Below are 22,454 nucleotides of genomic sequence, written 5' to 3' on the forward strand. Positions count from 1 at the left end.
TTCCCCCTCCCCCAAGACTCCCCAACCCTACTCCCTCATCCTATAAACCCTCCACCCGGCCCCCTCCAAGATCCCCGGCACGCATTCCACCATCACCGTATCGACATCCTTCCACTCCTGCGTCAGATCCCGCCAGGGCACCAGGAACGGCGTCGTGCGCTGCTTGCCGTTCCGCGGCCCCATGCGCCACTGCCTCTGCAGCCGCTCCGCGTTGAACCGCTCGTGCTCCATCTCGCTCAGCATCAGCAGGTCCTGCTCGCCGAACGCCCTGACCAGTTCCAGCGGCTCGCCGCGCGGCTCCGCGCCCACCCCGTCGTTCAGCATGAAGCAGCCCGTCGCGCGCAACTTGCGCGGGATGTCGTCGGCTTGCGCGCGGGTGCTTTCTTTCAATTCGCCGGACAGGTCCTCCCAGTCGCAGTAGCTGCGGTCGGCGCGCAGGGCGGCGCGCGCGGGCTCGTCGTGCGCCATGCGCTCGCGCTGGCGCTTGTAGGTTTCGAAGAGGCCGTGGGCGAGGCGCTCGCGGAGGGCGGGCGGGAGCTTGGGGCTGCGCAGGAAGGACATGAAGACGCGGCCGTCGACGTGGAGTTGGATCTGCTCTTCGGGGGGCAGGGCGGAGATGGCGAATTTGGTGCGGGCGGAGAGGCGGCTGGTGCTGATGATTTTGGCGAGGGAGCGCAGGCCTTGCTTGAAGCGGGGGGTGAGGAGGAGGGCGTGCAGGACGGCGTCGTCGAAGTTGAGGGTGTTGTTGACGAGCATGTGCGGGTGGGTGCGCGTGATTATGTGGCGGAGCATGAGGGCGCGGCGGATGTGGAACATGCGGTCCTCTTTGCCGGTGCTGTTGGGGCCGAGGATGTTGATGACGCCGTGGAGGGAGTCGAGGAGGGGAGATTCGTCCGCGCCGTACATCTTGTTCCATTCTGCTGCTGAGGGGGTGGTGGGCCTTCGGCGGAGGGCGAATTCGGTTGCTACGGGTGTGGGAGCGGAGTCGGAGTCTGTGATTTCTTGATCCATTGAGAAGAACAGGACGGCGTGGCCAAGGTTTCTTTCATTGCCTGCGTCGATGAAAGTGCCGCTGGCGACGAGAGTCATGAACGCGTTGAGCATGGGGTTTTCTGGTTCCAAGACCGCGCCGAAGTTCTCGAATATCACCATTGGCAGACTTCCAGTCGCGGCGGCGTCTCGGATAGCGTGGCAAGCAGCCAGGAATTGCTCTTCCTTCGTTGATCGCCCATCGAATGTGAATTTGGTGTAATCGCGGTCTCTCCCAATGTGATCCGCTAGGTTAGTTGCTGTGAATGTCTTTCCGGACCCCACGGGTCCAAATACGCCGATGCATGTGGGTGTAGTAGCGTTGGATGCTATGCGCTCCTCTATAATGTCGATGACAGCCTCAAGACGTTCCTGCTCTGCTCGCTCCACGCTGACAAGGTCGCCGAATCTCCGCACGGGACATCTTGAGAGCGCTTTCTCTGATCCGAGAGTAATGACCTGCCTTGCGAGTTCGGCTGGGTCTCCTGTGAGGCTCTCGAATAATGACCACTTCTCTCCAATGCTGATTTTGCTGGAAGGTATGCTTGCCGTTGTTAGTGCTGTGTCTGCTTTCAGATTCGACATGACCTCTGTTATAGGGTAGTCTGGTGTTTGATCGATTTTGTTCTGAGTAAAGCCAAGGTCGGCGAGGCCGCGAGCGGCAGAAATGCCTAGCCGGATGCCCCTGTCGACGTTTGGGTTGACGGCGTCAGCAAACCCAAGCGCAAATGCAGCGGTAAATGCTGATGCCAAACCAAGCTATATCACCGTCAGCCAACACATCGACGGACACTGATTGCCTGCCTTGATACTTACCATTTGCGGCGCGCTAGTGGCCGTGTCGCATTCCATCTTCCTCGGATGGAAGTAGAGCCTCGGGTTCACAGCGTCTCGTCCACGGTGATGAATAACCCCCTCGTTGCCGAACCTCACAATCAAATTAGGACACGTGACCAGCGTGTCAAGCCGTCCGTTTGACCCAAGATTTCGCACGAAGTCCTCCGAAGTTGTTTCCCAGGACAAAGACCGACTCAAATTAATACCTTCGGCACGAAGGTCGTCGGCGTCGACTATGACGACCAGGTGGTCCAGCTCAGGGATTCCACCGCTCGTCAGAGGACCGTTCCGAATCACGTCCCAGAGTTTGCCGGTGGCGAGAGGCCTTGTCATGTGGTGGACGATATATCGAGGGCGCACGCGCTGGAGCAGGTCGACGGCCGACTCGACGTCGTGCAAGTCGCTGCCTGAGCCGGAGATGACTGCAGCAATCGGAGCCGTGACCTCAGCCTGGTCGATCAAAGGTGCTTGCCAGGAAGAGGTCTGTCCGATATGGCGGAGGCGGACAACGTGGAGGCCTGGCGGGGATCCAGGCAGCGAGGGCGCACTTGCTTCCAAGTCGACCAGCGTGGACGCATTGCTTTTCAAAGAGTTGCTCGTACCGTTCGACTGCGCCACAGGGCCGAGGACTTCGAGGCCGTGGTCGGCAGCCCCGGCGGTGAGCAGGTTGGCGACGAGCTCAGCACCGCCGCTGCGCACGACTATGCTGGCGGCGTCATCGTGCTCGAGGCCACCGCGCTTCGCCCTCTGCGGGTGTTGGGCGTGCATTTGATAGACCAGGTAATCGTACGAGACGGCGCCGGCGACGAGAATAGTGGGAGAAGTCATGGGCGACGATGCCGGAGGTGCAAGGGGCGTAGATACTGAGCGCGTGACGCCGCGCTATGTCTCATGTCGCGTGGGCGCTTGCCCGGTTGGCTGTGGCTTGTCAAGGAAGCATTTTTGGCTCGAGGGAATAACGCTTTACAGAGGCATATGGCGGGCCAGAAGCACGGATGGACGGTGGGCGAGGCAGGGTCTCATTAGAATTAGGGGACGCCGGGGAGTAGTTTGACGAGGCGCAGCCCCCCCTAAGCCACAATGCAGTCAGTTAGCCTCCCTCACCTGCCTGCTCCGCCGCGCTCTGGACAGCGCACTGGCTCCAGCGCACCGCACCGCCTGTTGGCCCGACGCGCCATGCTGCCGATACGCCACGATGCAACATGGACAAAAGCACCAACGTGTCACAGCAATAAGCGCACACTCAGATTGGCGCTTTCTGCATGCGCTTCGTGGCACTGCAGGCGCCCGCGGGAACGAAGCACCAGAGCCGCCGGGAACCCGGCACGTGGACATGTACGCAACAAAGGCGAGCAACGAATAAAAGATCTATCATTTTCTTTGCATCTCGAACCGTAGCTGCTAACCGACTAATCCTGCGGCGAGCTGTTCAACACCGTGATCATGCATCGTGTCTACCTTACTCATCATGCTCGTCGATACCGCCCATCTCACCGGCGTCCTCGTCCTCCTCGAACGTGTCCGCAGGGACCTGGTACAGGCGGATGGTGGGCTTGTTGGGGTCCTTGACGAGCACGTACTTGCCGTCGTCCTCGCGCATGACCATGTCGACAAAGGTGCGCACGATGGCCCAGCCGTTGTTGAGGTTGAGGTTCATCTGGCTGGCAAACTCGCGCGGCTTGTAGCCGAGCACGCCGAGAACGACGTGGTCGGAGTTGCTCTTGGGGTTGGTACGGGAGACGAAACTGCATGCATGTTAGAAATCGGCCATTGTCTGGATCATACTTTCGTGACTTACCCAAGCTTCATGAGGTCGGCGCCGGCCAGGATGGCCTGCGTGGTCCAGCGAGCGAGCTTGCAGCTGTTGTTCTTCATCTCGGTGGCAACGACAGCACCACGCTGGGAAGCCAGCTTGGTCCTCCAGTCCAGGGCACCGCCAGATCCCTGTGCCTTGTTGTCGAACTCGTTGAGCGCCTTGATGACAAGGAACTGGTCCTCGCCGCTGATGCTGTTCTTCACAACGGCGTCCAGCTCGGTACGCACAACGAGGTGAAGAGACTCCTCGTCCGAGCCGAGGGAAAGATCGAAGCGGCGGTACTTGTAGGCCTTGGAGGCAGGGGGGTCGGTCTCCTCGGCGGCGTTGTAGAAGGGGTGCTCGTTGGTCATGTCGACCTTGTTGCTCTCGGACTCCTGAACGACCTGCGTGGGGAAGACGGTGTTGATGTGGGTGGCCTCCTCCTTGAGAGCGCCGGGAGCGTTGATCTGGTCCTTGTTGCCCTCGCTGATCTCGAGCGGCGCGTCGGCGGCGTTCTCGTTCACGGTGACCATGTCCAGGCTGCTGCCCTCGCGCTTGTCAATGAAGATCTTGTTGCCCTGCTTCACCATCACGAGGTCCCAAGAGTAGACACTGCGGGGAGAGCACATGAGCATGGAGAGAATGTTGTCGGTAGCGAAAACGGTGGCCTCGTTCCTCTCGGCGAGCTCCTGGATAACCGGGTCGTGGGAAGTGGTAACATTGTATGCCGCACGGTCTTCAACGCCCAGCTTCTTAATGCTTGTAGGGGCGCCAGGCTGCTTGTCGTAGGAGCGGTCGTAGTAGTAAAGGAAACCGTGGTCTTCGATGTCCTCACCATCACCAGTGTCGAGGTTGAGCTTGAGGAGACGGCTGAAGTCGATCTCCTCGAGCACGCGCCAAGAGTCCTTGGGCTGGACGGAAGCCTCGCGGTTGCGCTGAGGCTTGTCCCAGTCTTTCCAGCCGAACCTCCTGCCACCACGTCCACCGCCACGGCCGCCGCGAGAGTCGTAACCCTGCTGTCCGCCGCGTGCGCCACCAACGCGCTGGAAGGTGCCGCCCCTGCCGCCACGGCCAACCTGGCCTCCGCGCTGTCCCCTACCACGGAAGACAGCGCTTCCTCTGCCGCCAAATCCTCTGCCGCGAGTCGATGTCTGGGAACGGTCGACGAGAGAGAAGCTGCCCTCCTCGTTCTGGCCCTCGATGTTGAAAACGGTCTGGAGGCCGCCGGCGCCGTAGATCTGGTCGCGGTACCTCTGCTGGTATTGTTGCCTACCGCCGCGCGCGCTGTCCTTGCCCTCGGAAGTCCAGTCGGCCATGCGACCTAGCTTGTCGCCCTTGGAAAACGGCGCATACGGAACGCCATCGAGAGTGGTCTCGCTGGTGGTCGGGGGACCCCAAGCCGAGTCGGTCGACGGGAGCGAGTTGACCAAGTCGCGGAGCGATTCGAAGGCGGCCATATTGTCGATTGTCGGAATGGTCCTTGCTCTCCAAATGTTCGGTGGCCTCGTCGTGCTGTCGCTTTTCCCTCGTCGATTTCCAAATTCTTGCTTGGCGCGACCCGCGATGTGGGGCAGGACTGCGGGAGCATCCGACAGTCTAATTACAGCGTCGTCTCGAGTTGACCTAAGTGCCACTCCCTCCTTCTGCAATATTCATATAAAGCAACGAAAGTATATCTATCATCGTGGCAGCTACGCCAATCAGAACGTCGGTGGCTGGTCCTTACGTGAAAGCATCTGTGCTCTCACTCAGTCGACGCAGATGACCCCAGCCTGCCATGGCTGCTTTGAATGATCGCGGGTCGAGGAATGGTGACCCGCATAGACCTGCGCGTGCATGCCGCCGCTCCCAGCTCAAGGAAAGTTGATGAGAGATTCAAAGCGCAGGCCAACGCATACGGCGGCTTCATCCCAAAGACGAAACATGTGATACGTTCCATTGATGGCTCCATCTCAGCAAATGATGGAGTGTTGCCATCATTATGTGCGGAAGAGCCTGTGAGCTCAACAGACTTGGATACGCGAAAATTGCTGGATAGAGTTCCAGATGATGCGACAGGCATGCACTACGACTCGACAACTTTCTTAGAGGAAACTCAACTTGGATACATTGCGCTGGAAAGCCAATTGTTTGCGCCATCGCGCCGTACTCCTCCGACTCCTTTCAAGCGCCCTGAACACGCCCCTCAGCAAGGTACAAGGCGATCTGAAGAGCCTAAAAGCGATGATCGCCAGAGCACTTCAGCTAGAGACGATGGAAGCGATTCGTCTCACCACGTCCCTAGTCAATCCTCGTATCTCAAATCGCCGATACTGGATAGGTCGACAAAAAAACCACGACTAAGCGAGGACAACCGACGGCTTTTCTTGACGAACAGAAAATCTTCACCATTATATGTACCACTTCGAGAGGATGGCGGATTGGCCGTTGGATTCGTGGGCGACGCAACAGCCACCGAGAGGGGGACTGCGCAGGGCGAGCCGATCGGTCTCGCAAATGAAAGCCACTCCCTTTCCAACAACGATGTCACATCGGAGTTGCCCAGTACCTACTCCCTGAGCGAGATCACATCGGGCAGCTCAAGGAACAAGCAGCAAAGCGTCCAGCGGTCCGTCAGCGACCCGGGCCCATCTCCGCTCAAGCAATCGAGTTCTGCGTCAGGGCCGCGGGAGACCCACACTCAACTGCCCGATCAACCCGTGGCAGTCGAAGCCTTCCACAAGGAGCGCGATCCGACTCTAGCACAAGAGCCCAGCCAATCTGCAGCCGACGCTGACGCCCATGCCAAAAAGCTCGCCCCTCCAGATAATACAGACCGAGAAGCCCCGGCCCTCGACCAAGAGACAGCTGCGCTCTCCGCCCTTCCAACCTCCATCCGCCCTCCCCCGCCCGAACCCTCCCTCAAGCCCTTCGAGACCCACATCACAGACTCCCTCGAATACCTCAGCGAAAACCCCAACCTCCGCCAAAGCTACAAACCCGTCTCCGTCGCCCGCGAGCTGCGACAATCGGAGCGCGGCTGCTGGACGTTCGACATCGCGTCCTGGCCTATGCAATTACGGGTTGAGTTCTTTGCGTATCTGGCGAAGATCATTGAGCCGGGGAGAGCGGGGTGGGGCGTGTGGTGCGAGCGGGAAGTTGGCGGGCTGGTTGTGAGGGTGTTTTGTTGGGGGGAGGTGGTGAGGCATGTTTATTTGCTGCTGTATGTGGCTAGCAAGAGTAAGGTGCGGAAGCTGGGGTTGAGGTGGGTCGATGCGGATGGGGAGGTTGTTGTGCAAATGAGACGTGTGGATGAGAGTAAGTAGACGTTACGAATTGAGTGGAGTTTTGTGGTCATTGACGCAGCTATGGAGCAGTTCGTTCTAGACTCCAATGCATTGATGCGCATTGGGTGCTTTCTCATTCCTTCTCAGTTTCCAGGGGTATCACGGCTAGACCTTTTCCAAGCCACCCATCATCGAATTAGCAGCAATCAGAATCAGCCTCTCTTTCCCTCAGCAGACATGAACCTCGGGAAACTGCGCAGCCAAGTTTTCAGGTAAGTCAGCTCCACCATGAGCTTCAACGAGATTTGAGCGGTTCTTCCGGTAATAGTCATGTGCAGCCTCGATCTTCGCGTGCTTCGCGGCAGGGTGTGAGTTCTTGCAAACGTCGCTCTTGCAAGCGCCACATGTCTTCTGGGCCATCTTCGTGGTCTGCAACAGCACCTGATAGGCCTTCTTGGTCTTGGCGGTCATCGATTCCATGTCTTTGCGGGGTGAAGAGTAAGAGGATGCGGGTTCGTGGAGAGTTGTGTGCCTCATGACTGGCGGAGTCTGCATAGGGGCAGGCTTGGTGGGCTTCTATCAAGTGTCAGTGGATGAAATTTGCAAAAGTGTTCAGGCATCCACTTACCGGTGGCGGCTTGGTGTCCATGGATCCTAGGTACGGGAACCTGGCCTCATCTTCGTCGTTGAGCAGCCCCAAGGGCATCATGTTCGCTAGGGCCTTGCGCTGTTGCTTGTAGAACTTGGCCTTCTCACCGAACTCGACGGACCGGGCAATGGAAAAAGCGTTGTTTAGCCTCTGCCTGGCTAATTCTCTCTCGTCGAAAGCGTCGGCTAGCGCTCTGCGGGCAATGTCTCTTGGGTACTCAAACTTGCGTGTCATAGCTGCGGTGGCACTGATGGCTTGCTGGATTCCGAACTCTGGCATTTCCTGGGTAGTCTTCGCTACACGGGTGTCTCCCTGCTGGTGTCCTGCTACACGGAGGGTCCATTCGGCTGCGGGTGATCTATTGTCACCGCCGGTTGCTGCGCTCTTTGGCTTCTCCTCAGCGCTGGCCTTTTTGCCTACCGTGGACACGTTCAAGCCAGAGGTTCCGGGTGCGCTATCGCCTTGGGGAGCCGCGTTTTCGATGAGCTTCACTAGTCTCGCGGCCGGACGCTTCGCAATCATTACACGGCTACCTTTGCCGCTCTGCTGTCCAACCCGCGCTGCCTGTGGCCCATTGTCTGTGTGCTCTTTGCCCAGAGCCACAGCCTTGTCACTCTCACCAACGTTTGACTTACCATCGTTGTTGGTGCTCCGCTCGGCGCTGAGCTTGGAGGGCGCTGCGATTGCCGACAGCCTCTTGACCGGCGTTGTGGTCGTCGGGGCAGTCGCTTTGTCTGGTGAGCGGGAATAGGTACGGACGTGGGAAGGGGTATAATTACCGTCGGTCTGCGTGCCTCTGGACACGCGTGCGGGCGCCGGCGTCTCGGTGGCCCGGTCGTAGGCGCGGGCGACGATGCGTGCTGATATGAGCACGAGGAAGACTTGGGCGTCGAGGAGGGCGAACCATCCAAGGAGGAGGCCTTGGATGGCGACGCAGCCGGCGATGGCGAGGACGCCGAGGAGAAGAGCTTTGGCCCAAAAAAGGGCGGCGGAGAGGGTCTGATATGCGTTAGCTTGTTTCTGACGATGAGGAGATGGGATTCTTACCGGCGGGGGCGGAAGCGGCGCCATGATTCCGATAGTAGAAGAGAGAGGGAAGGGAGAGAGAGAGGAGGTTCGAAGAGTTTTTGTTGCTGCTCGGGCGGGTCGCGTGTTGCCTGGATACAGATTGGGAAGGAGCGAGGCTTGAGGAAGGCGCGACTCGTCTCCAATATTGACATGTGCCAGAGCCGAGATGCTCCAAAACCCAGCACTACGTGCTACTACCAGACGCCTTGTTTCTGTCTGAAAAACACTCTGTCACGGAGAGTGGTCGCTGCTAATTACTCTGGTCGCGATCTCCTCCATAGAATGCGTCTTCATGCTGATACCATCGGGGGCGAGCTCGAAATTCAAGGTGTCTGTCGGTGAGAAACATAGTACAAACTGCCCTCAAAGCACTTTCACATGCTCATTAGAGACATGAGAAGTGGAGGATTCCCCAATCCATGGAGTTACTGCCACCATGCACAGATCCAGAATCAGGGGTGTCCGCCGGTGAGAGAGGCTTTACGAACAAGCTTCGAAGTGTTACCACACGCTTCTTAGAATCCTAGGAAGTCGGGTTCTTCCTCGTCCATGGAGGTCCTACCATCAGGCATAGATCCAGAAATGGGAGTGCGAATATTGGGAGAGGCAGTAAAGACTTTTTCCGAAGCAGCGGAATATCTGGAAGTCTCCACACCCTGATGCTACTGCCATCAGGCATCAAATTAGAAAATACGTATTAACCATTGAGGAAGGAGACCTCTCGACCTCATCACATGCTTGTAGAGCGCCGAACTTCCAGCTTTTCTAATCCAAGGTGCTGTTGCCATCAGCCATTGACTCAGGCACTGGGATTCTCACGCTGGAGAGAGACGAATCAAAGAGCTTCTGTGATCAACTCTCGATAGGGTCACTACCTCCGTGGAGATACTCAAGGTCCTCCCGCTCCGTGACGTTGCTGGCAAGCCTGCGCTTCAGCACGGCGCGCTCTTGAAGGCTTTGGGCTAAGGCCCTTCACTAACACGCAGGTGCGATGACTGCATCGATGAGACGAAGGCCGGCAACGATTCGTTCAATGGTAATACCTAGGAATCGACTGCCTTCGTCGAGATCTTCCATTTCGACTTGCTGTGCGAATTGGCTTTTGATCGTTCTGATCCGTTGAAGGTCAGCTCCAACGCTGAGGAGGTCGTCGACGTAGACGAGCATACATGTCGCTCTCAGGCGCAAGCTGCACGTGACCAAACTGCGACTGAACAAGACGCTCACCGCCAGCCCATCTCTCAGGAGCGAGCTGGCATTGATGGTATTACCTATACCGCCGTTTTCATGTCTGCAGATCGGGTGCCCGAAGCAACCACTGTAGTTCTGCCCCAGCCGTGATGGGGCCGCCTTCGCAGCGCCATCACACACAGTTCAGTCCTAGTCACATAGCACGGATCTTGGGTATGGGAAGATGGTTCGTAGTTTTAATCATGTTTTTGCGTATTCTGATTATTATCTAGCCGTCTCTCCATCTCTTTCTCCAATTATCCATGTAAAAATCCTCCCCATCATCCGTCCTCAAGACAGCAAGGTAGGGTGGGTAGGTAGGTGGGTAGTAGTAAGGGTATCGTGAAAAAGGGAAAAGCCATCCGATACGATGGGCTTTGTTCCCAAATAACAAGGTGAAAAAAAAATCCGCTCAAAATGCCACGCCAAAGAATCATAAGGTATGTAACAAATGCACGCCCAGCCCGGTCCCATTCTCATGCTTAAAGAGCGATGGCGCCGAGAGCGACGAGACCGAACAGGCCGCCGAAAGTCGTCATGCGCGAGGCAGAGCCCTCGGACGGCGCGGAAGTGGCCTGGATGTCGGCGTCGGTGGCGGAGGCCGTGGAAGAGGTGGTCATGGAGCCGCTCATGCTGCTGCTGGACTCCGTGGCGGACGCGGTGGACTCGGTCATCATGGAGGAGTCGGTCATGGAGGCGTCGGTCATGGTGCTCATGGCGGAGTCGGTGGACTCGGTCATCATCGAGGAGTCGGTCATGGAGGCGTCTGTCATGGTGCTCATGGCGCTGTCGGTGGCGGTCATGGACATGGAGGAGCCAGTGCTGGCGCTGCTGGGGGCGGCGTTGTTGTCGCTCTCGACGACGAAGGGAGGGGTGTAGTTTGTGTTGTCCTCGTTGGAGTCGTCGACGATCTCGAGCGCGTAGTTGGAGCCGCGGACGATGTCGTCGGGGACTTGCCAGGTGAAGGAGCCGGAGTTGTCGATGTTGGCTGGAGAGGGAATTAGTTGTTGGGTGTCATGTTGGTTACAAGAGGGTTGTAGACGTACAGGCAATGGGCTCGCCCTTGTTCAGGTCGTTGCTGGCGCCGCTCCTGAGGTAGATGGTGACGGTGCCCTCGGTGGTGGGCTGCCAGGTAAGGTCGACGGTGTCGCCGGCCTCAGTGTTCAGGCCCTCGGGAGGGATGTTGAAAGGGTTGGAGCCATTGGAGTCGGAGGTGCCCTGGGCGGCAGCGACGGCGACGACGGCCAGGATGGTGGAGGCGGAGAAACGCATGGTGTCAGGTTGTGTATGGGTTGGACGAGGTGAGGTTGGAGCGAATGTATATGTCGAAAACCCAAAAGGCGAGAAGTGAGACCCTGCGAATGCCCGGACGAGAGACGAAAGTGTAAGAATGCTAGATGAGAAAGCGACAGCAGCGACGGGCAGGGGAAACGAAACGGGTATTAAAGCAATCTCCCAAGCGCAACACCACCCGCTCGGCGGTAGAAGGGGCAGGTGTCTGGATCTGCCCGCGGAGGCGAAGGATGCTCCGGTCGACAGCGCTACGCCATATAGCTCCTAGCGAATGGTCACCGGTAAGCAATAGACGAGATGAGCCAACCTCTTACTGGCTCGGTATGGTGGCGGAGGGTTCTGGAAGTCTAATTTAGTCACTCGCTAGGCGCAAAAGCGCAAGGAGGCTAGGAGACATTGCTTCTTTCGCCTCGCCCGCGCCGGCCGGATTGGCCGAAAGCCGACCCGCCTGTATTTCAGAGGGCTCGCATGCGATACAAAATGGTTATGGTTGCGAGACACAGCTACCGTTGATCGGCGGTACACATGGTTGGGTGTCTGTGATGAAGAAGGGCGTGCGTGGAGTGCGTGCGCCGGAACGTCGCGCCCGAGATGACCTCGGGAGAATCGGAGACTTCATGGCGGCTGCAGGAACCCTTCGCCCAAGTGGGCCCGCTCTCCAGCTTCTCCATGATCGCCGCTCTCAGGCGGCTCGCTGGCCAGGGACGGTTCACAAGGAGAGACTGTCTTATTTTCCCGGGCCGCAGGGTCAGTCGGCACGGCCGAAACGAAGGAATGCTTGGATTGCTGATCTCATGGGTGGAATGACGTCTGATCGCAATATTGCCGAGGGTCAATCTTTGGTGCTTTTTCCCGCGATCAAGATATCCCGCCAAGCACCTGTCTGTGCCTCAGCTGAGTGTCAATAGAGTTCAGAGAAAAAGCATCACCTAGCCGACCCATGTTGTGGTTGCTGAGACATCGGTGGCGGCCGTTTCTTGGCAGAGTCAAACAATTCGAGACAGCGATAGGTTGGTGTTATCAGACATTGAATAGCATTGCAGTACCGTGAACCTCGGTGATAAGACATTACGGACGAAACCCCGTGCGCTTTTGCGCGCACATAACCCATCGTCAATCAATAAAACATCGAAACGAAAATGTGCCCATGCCCCGAATTGACCTTTGGCAAAGACGAGATGCTGTTCGCGCTTACTGCATGAAGATACCGGCAGCGATGGCGCCGAAGAGAGCGAGTGAGGAGCCGATCTGCATGCTGGAAGCAGCGCCGGTGGGCTCGGAGCCAGCAGAGCTCGTGCCGGTGCCCTGGAAGCCGGCGTCGTCGGTGGAGCTGGCAGTGGCGCGGCTGTTGGAAGAGGTGGTCGAGGCGGTCAGGGTGGCAGAGCTCATGGTGGTGTTGCGAGAGATGGGGCTGCCAGTGCCGGACGCGCTAGCGCCAGTGCCCATGGGAGTCATCATAGCGGAGGTAGTGCTGCTGGATGGATGTTAGCGATTGCTGCAAGCGACAGACACGAGTGATGTGCTTACTTGGCGCTGACAATGGGGCTGCCAGAGGCGGACGCGCTGGCGCTGGAGCGCGCGCTAGAGGTGGTGGTCTGGCCCTGAACGGTGAACGGGCCATAGTAGTTGATCTCGTTGCCCTGCTTGATCTGGAGCGCGTAGTCGTTGCCGTTGGGCAGGGAGTTCGGAGGAGTCCAGATGAACTGGCCGCCGGTGGCCTCGGTGGTCAGGGTCTCGACATCCTGGAGGTCGGTCCTGAGACCCTGGCGCAGGATGATGGTCACGGGCTGTGAGGCGCGTTAGCGATTGTATCCAACATCATGCCGCTGTCGTGATCACGCTTACAGTGGTGGTGTCATTGGTAGCGTAAGTGATGGCCTGGGGTTGTCCGTCGGTGATCGGGTTCGGCACGTTGGTGAAGGTCAGAACAGTGGACTGGGCAGTCGCGAGAGCGGCGATGGCGCCGAGGAGCAGAGCCTTGGAGAACATGTTGACGGTGGTTGTGGAGGTCGGAGAATGTCGAGGTCGCGACGGGATTAGCAATGAAGGACGCGTGAACGAGCGGCGCACGTCGATGACGTTGGAAGCAGTAGCAAGAATGGGGCTTTGTTGTGAGCGATAGGCGAAGACGGAGCAGAGCGAGGCGACAGGAATGCGCGGCCCTAAAGAGGCCTTGTTCACCCCTGTCGCCCTCCAGGCCCCAACGGCGGCGCCAGACCGTCCTTGGGGTTTGCGGGGATTTCACTTACCAAACCGGCGCATCTCATTTCGGCCTGCACGGTGGCGGTCTGGCCAATCAGCCTGTGCGCGATCGCGGTGTTCAGCCGCGTGGCCTGCGGTGCGCGCGCATTGCAGGCGGCGTGTCTCGTGATCGCATGACAGGCGAGGCGACAGGCCGGGGGCGGCAATGACACGCCTGCAATTGGCAGCACCTCAGGCTTCTGAGCTACTCTAGGGGTAAAGTCAGAGCAGAGATGCACCTCCCAAGGTTCACGGCGACGAGGGGACACGGCTCGCGTGTAAGCAGGGGTCTTCTGCACGCAGAGAGCATGCCGTTTGCGTTGTTGAGCCTGCCACGCCTGCCACGCCTGCTTACCAGCGAGCTGGCGCGACCTGGGGTCTGTCCGTTCCAGAACTCTGTAACGCCACGCTAGCAAAGTCTGACTGTGCGCGCACCAGCCCCTGCGCCGCCCCCCAAATTGCACCGCTCTCGCCATCGTCGTTCTCGCTGCGAATAGCCGTGTGCTGTGGTCGATCGACTTGTTCTTATTGCGCAATATGACTAAGTTGGAGACCGTGGTATCACAGTAATAAGAGATGATGCCTGCTCAGACATGGGAGCCAGAGTCGTGGGTCATGCGATTTGGGTCTAATACCCTATATGTCTGACGTTACCACAACAATTTCGTGGACAACCGCATTCGAGAGTCAGCACAATCTGGATTGAGACTCGTCATGGTGTTCCCGTTTGCCAATGGCTGTTGAAAAGCGAAAACGTGACTTTCGCATGAGATCAGTTTATATCGCGTGACCACACCATTCATCCACATATCCAGTATTTTCGATCGCTCGTTGCTATCCAAGGACAACCTCAGCGAGCACAAGCGCTCAATGGAAGTCATTCGAGTTGGTTGGGTCGAAATGTTTGGTGGCAATCTCCGCGTCCAATGCTGCTGGGTGTGACAAGCCATTGCCACCAACTTACGATGTTCTGTCTCCAGCGATTAAACAAAATTACTCAAGAATACAACAGCCTTCGACTTTCAACCGTGTTGAGCTTCACAGACAAACACTTGCACGGCCAGAGTCGCGACTCCAAAAGTTAGAAACCCGCAACATCGTCACTCGGACGCATGGGGTCTGGGGAAAAACGTTTAAGCGGCGAGTCTCCACGTCGAACCTTTGCCGACATAGATCCCGAGAGCTTGACGACAGATGCTCCGAATCATGTGGCTGCTGTAGAAAGCCATCGGTAGCACTCCTTTGCCCTCACTATACATACCGCCTTCTGATACCAGGTCTTTACCCAGTAAGTCAAGTGCAATCCTCTCCCCGCAGCTATGAACGGCCCCGGATATCTCGCCGTCGCCATCCAACCCGGCCCCGACACGGGCGATGCTGCTTTCCACGACTGGTACAACAACGAGCATGGCCCGCTCCGCATGCGTCTGCCCTTCATCACCACCGGCGACCGCTACAAGGCGATTGACGGGGAGATCCCCGCCTGGAGCGCCGTCTACGATGTCACGGACCTGTCCATGCTGGAGAAGCGCATCTACACACGACTGCGCGAGGAGCGCTCGGCGAGAGAAAAGCGCGTGATGGGCTCGTTCGACACAGTCGACCGGAAGATTTACTCACTGTTCTCCGAGCGTGCGAAACCGGGCTACTCCGGACCCGCCCCCGTCCAAGCCGCGGTCTCCATGGTCGTCAAGGAATCCGACCTCGCCGAATTCGACAAGTGGTACGAAGAAGAGCACGTCGGCATGCTGGCCAAAATCCCCGGCTGGCTGCGCACCCGCCGCTTCAGGATGGTCGTCGGCGGCGTCGCCGGCATGCCGCCCCAAGGCCAGGTCTGCTGCCTCGCGGTCCACGACTTCGAGGCCACCAACGGCCTGCACGGCCCCGAGCACCAAGCCGCGACCAACACGCCCTGGCGCCTCGCAACCATGGAGAAAGTCGTCGCCCGCGAACGCCGCGAATGGGCGCACCACCTCACCTTCACCGCGCTCAAAGAACCCCCCTCCTCCGTCATCACAACCGACGGCGCCGAGCTCCGCTTCCAGCTCGAAGGCAACCCCGCCGACCCCGTCGTCGTCTGCGTCAACAGCATCCTGACCAACTTCGCCATCTGGGACGACGTGGCCGCCGCCCTGCGCAGCGGCGCTGCCTCCCCCACCGGCCAGACTTTCCGCACCCTCCGCTACAACTCCCGCGGCTACGCCCAGCAGGACCAGAACAGCAACCCGACGCGCTTCGACCTGCTCGCCGACGACCTCGAGTACCTGCTCGACCGCGTCGGCGTGCCGCGCGCCCACGCCGTCCTCGGCGTCAGCATGGGCGGCGTCACGGCCATCAACTTCGCCATCCGCCACCCGGCCAAGCTGGCCAAATTCGTCGCCTGCGACTGCAACGTCGCCGCCGGCGCGGCGAACAACCAGGCCTGGGCGGACCGCATCGACCTCGCGAAGAGCGAGGGCATGCCCGCGCTGGCGAAGGTGACGGTCGAGCGGTGGTTCACGCCGGCGAACCACGGCAGCGAGAACTTCGAGAAGACGCTCGCCATGGTCGAGGCGGCGAGCATCGATGGCTTCGAGCAGAACGCGGGCGCGCTGTGCAACTACGACCTGAAGGATAAGTTGGCGGGCATTGAGACGCCTGGGCTGCTGATTGCGGGCGAGGGCGACGGGAAGCTGCCGGAGGTCATGCAGGGGTTCGGGATCCCGGGGACGAGGTTTGTGAAGATTGGGGGCGCGGGGCATTTGCCGATGTTGGAGAATCACGAGGCGTTCGTGGATGCGTTGAAGGGGTTTTTGTAGGTGGTGATGCTGCGGAGGAATTGTACGTAGAGGTTTGAAGATGGATGATCATGAGAGTATATGAGGTTTATGGGAAACATGAGCTGGATGTATAGAAATGACGAGCGTTGATCCGATTTCCAGGTATTCTGAGAACATGCGTGACAGAAGGTGTTTCGATACGTCTGAGTAGGAGATTCATTCATCATACGTTCGCATTACGTCCACCCCCCCAAGACACCACCGCGGGGTCCAAGAAACACGTTCCTTTTCAACCCACACTATCCTTCAACAAATTTCCCGCCAACTCCTTCGCCTGGCTGTAATCAATCCTAACATCCACCAACGCAACGCCCTCAAACGCCAACGCCTCCTCCATAACTCTCTCCAGCTCCCCGGCCTCACTGACCCTGAACCCTCTGGCACCAAACGCCTCCGCCAACTTCACGAAATCGACCCCGCCCAGCGCGATGCCCGACGACCGCCCGTACTTCATCTCCTCCTGGAACTCGACCATGTTGAACGCCTCGTCGTTCCACACGAAGTGCGTGATGTTGCACTTCTGCTGCACGGCCGTCGCGAGCTCCTGCGCGCTGAACATGAAGCCGCCGTCGCCGGAGAGCGAGACGACTTTGGCGCTGCAGGGCGGGGACTGCGCGAGAGAGGCTGCGATCGCCCACGGCATGCCGACGCCGAGCGTCTGCTGCCCGTTGCTGCAGAGCAGGTGCCGCGGCTGGTACGCGCGGTAGTGCCGCATGATGTAGATGTAGACGGTGCCGACGTCGCAGGTGACGGTTGTCGAGGGCGAGACGCGCGCTTGCAGCGCGGAGACGAAGTGGAGGGGGTGCACGGGGCCGCCGGTGTTGGGTTTTGTGCTGTTGATTTGCTCGATTTGTGCCTTGGTTTCTTGCTGTAGGCGCTGGCAGAGAGGGTCGTCGGAGGGGTTGGTGACTTGTTTGACTTCGGAGGCGAGCGCGCGGAGCGTCTCCCGTACGGAGCCGAGGAGCTCGATGTCGGGGTGGTAGTAGGTGCCGAACTCGCAGGAGGTGTAGTCGATGTGCACGATGGGAAGGTTGCCGGAGGGGTTCCAGGAGCTGGCGTCGTATTCTGTCGGATCATAGCCGAGGGTGAGAATGAGGTCGGAGTTCTGAAGGAGTCTGTCGCCGATCTGGTTGCGGAAGAGGCCGACGCGTCCGAAGAAGACCTTAGGTGCGAGTTCTTCGGAAATGGCGCCTGCGGCTTGGAAGGTCTCGATGACGGGGATTGTGTGTTTGTCGAGGAACTTGTGCAGGGCCTCAACGACTATGTGGCTCGAGGCTCGCTGACCCAGGAAGAGGACTGGACGCTTTGCGTTCTCCAACAGCCTGGCGACTTTCTGAATGCTCTCTGGAGGAGCCGGGCCATACAGCGGTGCCTTGAAGGCAGAGGGCTGGAAGGCTGTGATCTTCGACTTGCCTGAAGCGATGTCCATTGGTAACGACACAACGGCGCTGCCTTTGGGGCTGGTAGTCGCCGTCCGGAACGCTGCGAGTACAATCTCGGCTGCGACGTCCTCGACGTCAATGTTCATGGCTGACTTGCTCGTGGGGCCAAGAATTTCCAGCGCTTTCATAGATTGGTGAGTGTGCTTTGTATTGAGCAGTCTCGGCACCGAACCGACGATAGCGACCACAGGGTCACCTTCTGTCGTTGCTGTGACAAGGCCAGTGGTGAGGTTTCCCGCGCCAGGACCTGAAGTGGCAATACAGACACCAGGAACGCCAGTGATTCTGCCGGTTGCGGCAGCCATGAACGCCGCGTTCTGTTCATGGCGACATACTATGAGCTTGATCTCGGAGTGATCGCTGAGGGTGTCAAAGACGGCATCGACCTTGGCTCCTGGAATGCCGAAGACGGTTCGAACACCAGCATTGTACAGGCTGTCGACGATGATCTTGGCAACCTGCTGCTCGTTCTGAGACGCCATCTTTCGACTGCAACAACTCGGTACTGTCACTGGGGAGAATTAAGTTGAAGGGGGAAGCTTGTGTAAGGTAAGACGAGCACAGTATTACAGTTGCTGAGGATGCAGGCTGATGCAGCTCGTATGGCCGGGTCCGATACTATGCATCTAGACAAGTCGTCTCCATTCTCTTTGCCTTACTATGACGGTGTCGTTGACGGGCCGATTGACTTCCACGCTAACCCGGAGACTCGCTCGCTGTCCAGAGACCGAACAACGACCTGTCAGCGCTGATGTAATGATGGGCCGTGTCTCGTGCGTGCCGGACCTTCCGAAAACGCTCACGCTAGGGTTGGGGTTGGGGACCGCGGAAGGACTTTCAACACGTGCAGCGGAAGACGCCCGTCGTGCTCGACAAGATGGTCCGAGCCTCCAAATGTTTTCACAGTAGATGCGGAAATTGCGCACAAGCGGCACCCGATTGTCCGGCCCGCACTGAGATTGCCGTTGCAGCTTCCGACGGCTCTCATTTTGCAAAATTGGCTTCTCACCAGACAGTGACTAAGCCATGCGCTAAGCATTTGTCGCTCGCTGTGTGGCGTCGAGAGCTTCAAGTGTGACGTCGGCGGAGAGCGTTGGCTGCGTCTGTGAAGTTTGGGGACGAGTCGGACGACTTCTTCGCCCTCTGCAATCGCCGCGGAGCCCCGACCGCCCGACAAACCCGCCGGCGGCAAAGACGGCGCCTGAGAGTAAGGTAGACGTGTATCTGTACCTTGCTCTATAACCCTACCCTGGGCGTAGATCTTGGTGAGGGGCAATTTCTTCTCATCGTGCTTCTGTGTTTCTCCATCATTACACACCCTTTCACGGCGGATCTACACATCTGCTCCTGCCATTGGCGTTCTACACCAACACAGAGGAAGCGCTATATCCGTCAACATGAATAGCGAGGATGCGGCCAGGCTGAGGGCCGAACGAGACGCAAGCCCTTCGCGATGGCGGGACTACGATCCGAACGACAGCATACGCGACCGATGGTATGCCGAACACCCTTCGCCGCAACACCAAGCGGAAACAAACTGGCAAGATCATACAGCACAATCGGGACGAGAAGAGGCGGAGGATTTGGCCGCAGTCAGGCGCCAGACCAGCCACGCATCTACAAGCTCGAGCTCGAGTACTGGCTCAAGATCGAGCGTTGCGCGTCGCGTACCCACGACACAGAGCATGCGCACAGTCTCGACAAGACAGGCGGAACAACAGATCTCTCGCATGAACACTGCGCAGCGAGACAGGGCTGTGTTTGCGTACCTCGAGCGACATCCCACCGCCATCAAGCGCATCGATGAGCATCGCCTTCAGCACTCGCAAACCGTTGGTACATCCCGAAGCAAACACACCGGAGAATGGCCGGATTTTGGTGGTGGGAAAGAGTATCCTCCGCTGTTACCGGATAGAGAGGAATACGTCGTTGAGTTCTCTGGCCATGATGATCCAATGCATCCACAAAACTGGGCGTTCAAGAAAAAGATGATCATCTTCACCGTCCTTGTATTCAACTCCCTCACCGCCACCTTTGCCTCGGCCGTCTTCTCGCCTGCGGGATCTACTGTCGGTATGCATTTTGGAGTAGGCCAGCCGGTGGTGACGTTGGGAACATCTCTATTTGTGCTTGGCTACGCCGTTGGACCACTCTTCTGGGCTCCGTTTTCCGAATTGTACGGAAGAAAACTGCCCGTGGTCATTGCTTCGACTGCCTTTGGCATCTTTATGATTGCGGTTGCAGTTGGAAAGGATATTCAGACAGTCCTTATCTGTCGCTTTTTTGCTGGGCTCTTCGGCTCGTGCGCACTGACCATCGTTCCGGCAGTCTTTTCTGACATTTTTTCCAACGAGGTATGCTTACATGACCTACATAAAGAGAGGTAATTGCTAACAATCCTAGTTACGTGGTCTCGCGATCGCCGCATTTTCAGCTTCGGTCTTCAACGGACCGCTGGCTGGCCCTTTGATCGGAGGATTTATCACCAAGAGCTACCTTGGATGGCGCTGGACTCAATACATTCCGGCATTCATGGCCTTTTCCTGCGCCATCCTGGCTCTGTTCTTCTTGGAAGAGTCCTATCCTCCTATCATCCTCGTCTCCAAGGCGAGTGAGCTTCGTCGAATGACTCGCAACTGGGGCATTCACGCCAAACAAGAGGAAGTCGAAGTCGACTTGAAGGAGCTCGTTACCAAGAACGTCAGCAGACCTCTTCGAATTTTGTTCGGAGAGCCAATTGTCCTACTTGTCTCGATTTACGTAAGTCCATCACCATAGAGTACATGTTTGCGCATGGAACACTAACAGGATACGCAGATGTCTTTCGTCTACGGCATGCTCTACCTGTCTTTGACAGCATACAGCATTGTCTTTGGTCAGATTCACGGGATGAGCCCGGGTGTCTCTGGTCTGCCGTACATTGGCATGATCATCGGTGTGATGATCGGCTTCTTTGCGGTAGTGGTCACCAACCCTGGCTACGTCAAGAAACTGAAGGCCAACAACAATATCCCGGTCCCCGAATGGCGTCTATTCTGGCCCATGCTCGGTGGTATCTCCTTCACGGTTGGCCTGTTTTGGTTCGGCTGGACTGGCTACACCGCCAGCATCCCATGGATTGTGCCGACTCTCGCAGGCCTTTGCCTTGGCTTCGGCATCTACACCATTTTCTTGCAGCTGATGAACTACATCATCGACTCCTACCTGATGTTCGCAGCCTCCGCCATCGCTGGAAACACTATGCTGCGAAGTCTTTGCGGTTTTGCTTTCCCTATGTTCGCCACTCAGATGTATAACGGTAAGCATCACACCTTCCGGTGTTTCCACACATTTGGCTAATACTTTCCTAGGCATCGGTATCAACTGGGGCATGACCGTCTGTGGTTGCTTCTCCGCCCTGCTTATTCCCATGCCTTTCATTTTCTTCTTCTTTGGCAAGAAGATTCGGGCGAAATCCAACTTCGCACCGGCTCCTGATCTCAAGCAGGAGAGGCAGCGCGCTGATGAGGAGGCTGGAGCGACCGTTGGACACACGGGATCAGAGGCCGCCGAAGCCCCTAAGATTGGCATGAGCTCTAGCGACGACAGCTCGAACGAGAAGAGAGAGGCTTGATTGTTGAGCAAGCAAGTCGTGTACTATTTGTTTACATTCATACAGCACTCTTCTACAGGATAGACTGGAGAAGATAGAGGCACATAAAGAGTTTAATAATGTCATGCAGGACAAATAATGTCATCCAAATTAACTATTGCGCAAACGCTCTCACACCACACTACTTCCTCCCAATCGCCAACAAAGACCGTCCGGAAAGCTCTCCCGGCGCATTCGGACAATACTCCCTACAAAGCTTCGTCGCCGCCTCCCTATACCTCCCCATCTCCTCCTCGGACAAATCCTTCGTCACAGCCACAATATGCGGCAGCTTCGTCAACAACCACTCCACCAGCGTCTCGTGCCTCTCAAACTGCATCTTAACCGCCACCTTCTCACACACCACCTCCCGAAAACCCGCCCTCTCCAACTCCCCCTTCAACAATCCCGCATCACTCCACGCCTTCGGCAGCTCCGGCAACTTCAAATCTGGCCTCACGCCCTTCAGCGTGTTCATCACATCCAGCCACTCGCTGCCCTCCCACGCCGTGCACGCCAGCACGCCCCCCGGAGCCAGCACGCGCAGCGACTCAGACAGGCACTTGTTCGGGTCCGCCGTCATGAAGTACACCCAGCCGGCCAGAACGTGGCTCTGCGACCCGTCCGCCACGCCCTGCAAGTCCATCGCGTCGAGCACTTTCGTCTGCACGCGCTGCCAACCCTCCTCGCCGGCCGCGAGCGCGCGAGCTTTAGCCTCATCGACTTGCTTAACCATCCCCTCGCTGAAGTCTGCTGCGAGGATGGGGCAGGAGGCCGGGAGCTCGGCGCCGTGGGTCTCGAGGAGCGCGGCGGTGATGGGGCCGGGCCCGCAACCGTTGTCGAGGATTGCGGTGGCTTGGGCGAAGGGGAGGGTGGCGTTTGTGCGGCTGAGGAGAGACTTGATGGAGGCGGTGGCGGGGCCGGAGGAGAAGGATTTGTATTCGGCGGCGAGGGCGTCCCAGTCGGTGCCTTTGGCTGGATGGGGGTTAGTAGGGTTGTGGGATGGGAGTGGGGATGGGTAGGGGGTATAGGAGACGGACTGTCTTGGAGTTTGAAATCGGTCGGCATGATGGTGGAGAGAGGAGGTTTGGCTAGTGTTGGGTTTGGGATGATTGTGGTGAGGAAGTGAAGTCTGCGGACGAGTTTGGAAGCTA

At 58.0% G+C, this 22,454-nt stretch overlaps 9 protein-coding genes across 9 annotated transcripts; 3 read left to right on the plus strand and 6 right to left on the minus strand.

The window, feature by feature from the left end:
* Window positions 1–27: 27 nt before the first annotated feature.
* WHR41_07648 (uncharacterized protein) lies at window positions 28–2,764 on the minus strand (the record flags this gene model as incomplete). The annotated part of the gene is made up of 2 exons (XM_069376252.1): window positions 1,846–2,764; window positions 28–1,788 (listed from the first exon to the last, which is right to left on the minus strand). The coding sequence occupies exons 1-2, from the start codon at window positions 2,692–2,694 to the stop codon at window positions 28–30; spliced, it is 2,610 nt and encodes an 869-aa protein (XP_069226609.1). The 5' UTR covers window positions 2,695–2,764.
* A 451-nt stretch (window positions 2,765–3,215) lies between these two features.
* Window positions 3,216–5,255, minus strand: WHR41_07649 (Eukaryotic translation initiation factor 3 subunit D). The gene is made up of 2 exons (XM_069376253.1): window positions 3,665–5,255; window positions 3,216–3,611 (listed from the first exon to the last, which is right to left on the minus strand). The coding sequence occupies exons 1-2, from the start codon at window positions 5,116–5,118 to the stop codon at window positions 3,326–3,328; spliced, it is 1,740 nt and encodes a 579-aa protein (XP_069226608.1). The 5' UTR covers window positions 5,119–5,255; the 3' UTR covers window positions 3,216–3,325.
* A 214-nt stretch (window positions 5,256–5,469) lies between these two features.
* On the plus strand, window positions 5,470–6,966 carry WHR41_07650 (uncharacterized protein; the record flags this gene model as incomplete). The annotated part of the gene is made up of 1 exon (XM_069376254.1): window positions 5,470–6,966. One exon carries the CDS (start codon window positions 5,470–5,472, stop codon window positions 6,964–6,966), a length of 1,497 nt encoding a protein of 498 aa, XP_069226664.1.
* A 3,096-nt stretch (window positions 6,967–10,062) lies between these two features.
* WHR41_07651 (uncharacterized protein) lies at window positions 10,063–11,835 on the minus strand. The gene is made up of 2 exons (XM_069376255.1): window positions 10,921–11,835; window positions 10,063–10,862 (listed from the first exon to the last, which is right to left on the minus strand). Exons 1-2 carry the CDS (start codon window positions 11,144–11,146, stop codon window positions 10,357–10,359), a joined length of 732 nt encoding a protein of 243 aa, XP_069226665.1. The 5' UTR covers window positions 11,147–11,835; the 3' UTR covers window positions 10,063–10,356.
* Window positions 11,836–11,898: 63 nt separating this feature from the next.
* On the minus strand, window positions 11,899–13,350 carry WHR41_07652 (uncharacterized protein). Its single transcript, XM_069376256.1, has 3 exons — window positions 13,013–13,350; window positions 12,695–12,954; window positions 11,899–12,641 (listed from the first exon to the last, which is right to left on the minus strand). Exons 1-3 carry the CDS (start codon window positions 13,154–13,156, stop codon window positions 12,359–12,361), a joined length of 687 nt encoding a protein of 228 aa, XP_069226662.1. The 5' UTR covers window positions 13,157–13,350; the 3' UTR covers window positions 11,899–12,358.
* Window positions 13,351–14,727: 1,377 nt separating this feature from the next.
* WHR41_07653 (uncharacterized protein) lies at window positions 14,728–16,206 on the plus strand (the record flags this gene model as incomplete). The annotated part of the gene is made up of 1 exon (XM_069376257.1): window positions 14,728–16,206. The coding sequence occupies one exon, from the start codon at window positions 14,728–14,730 to the stop codon at window positions 16,204–16,206; it is 1,479 nt and encodes a 492-aa protein (XP_069226663.1).
* A 250-nt stretch (window positions 16,207–16,456) lies between these two features.
* On the minus strand, window positions 16,457–18,151 carry WHR41_07654 (uncharacterized protein; the record flags this gene model as incomplete). Its single annotated transcript, XM_069376258.1, has 1 exon — window positions 16,457–18,151. The coding sequence occupies one exon, from the start codon at window positions 18,149–18,151 to the stop codon at window positions 16,457–16,459; it is 1,695 nt and encodes a 564-aa protein (XP_069226660.1).
* A 708-nt stretch (window positions 18,152–18,859) lies between these two features.
* Window positions 18,860–21,427, plus strand: WHR41_07655 (uncharacterized protein). Its single transcript, XM_069376259.1, has 4 exons — window positions 18,860–20,023; window positions 20,073–20,429; window positions 20,487–20,967; window positions 21,020–21,427. Exons 1-4 carry the CDS (start codon window positions 19,067–19,069, stop codon window positions 21,280–21,282), a joined length of 2,058 nt encoding a protein of 685 aa, XP_069226661.1. The 5' UTR covers window positions 18,860–19,066; the 3' UTR covers window positions 21,283–21,427.
* A 15-nt stretch (window positions 21,428–21,442) lies between these two features.
* Window positions 21,443–22,368, minus strand: WHR41_07656 (uncharacterized protein; the record flags this gene model as incomplete). Its single annotated transcript, XM_069376260.1, has 2 exons — window positions 21,443–22,275; window positions 22,341–22,368. The coding sequence occupies 2 exons, from the start codon at window positions 22,366–22,368 to the stop codon at window positions 21,443–21,445; spliced, it is 861 nt and encodes a 286-aa protein (XP_069226658.1).
* Between the last annotated feature and the right edge of the window lie 86 nt (window positions 22,369–22,454).

This window comes from Cladosporium halotolerans (genome assembly GCF_011745625.1).
Source record: "Cladosporium halotolerans strain TM138-S3 chromosome Unknown Sca34, whole genome shotgun sequence".
Taxonomy (NCBI): domain Eukaryota; kingdom Fungi; phylum Ascomycota; class Dothideomycetes; order Cladosporiales; family Cladosporiaceae; genus Cladosporium; species Cladosporium halotolerans.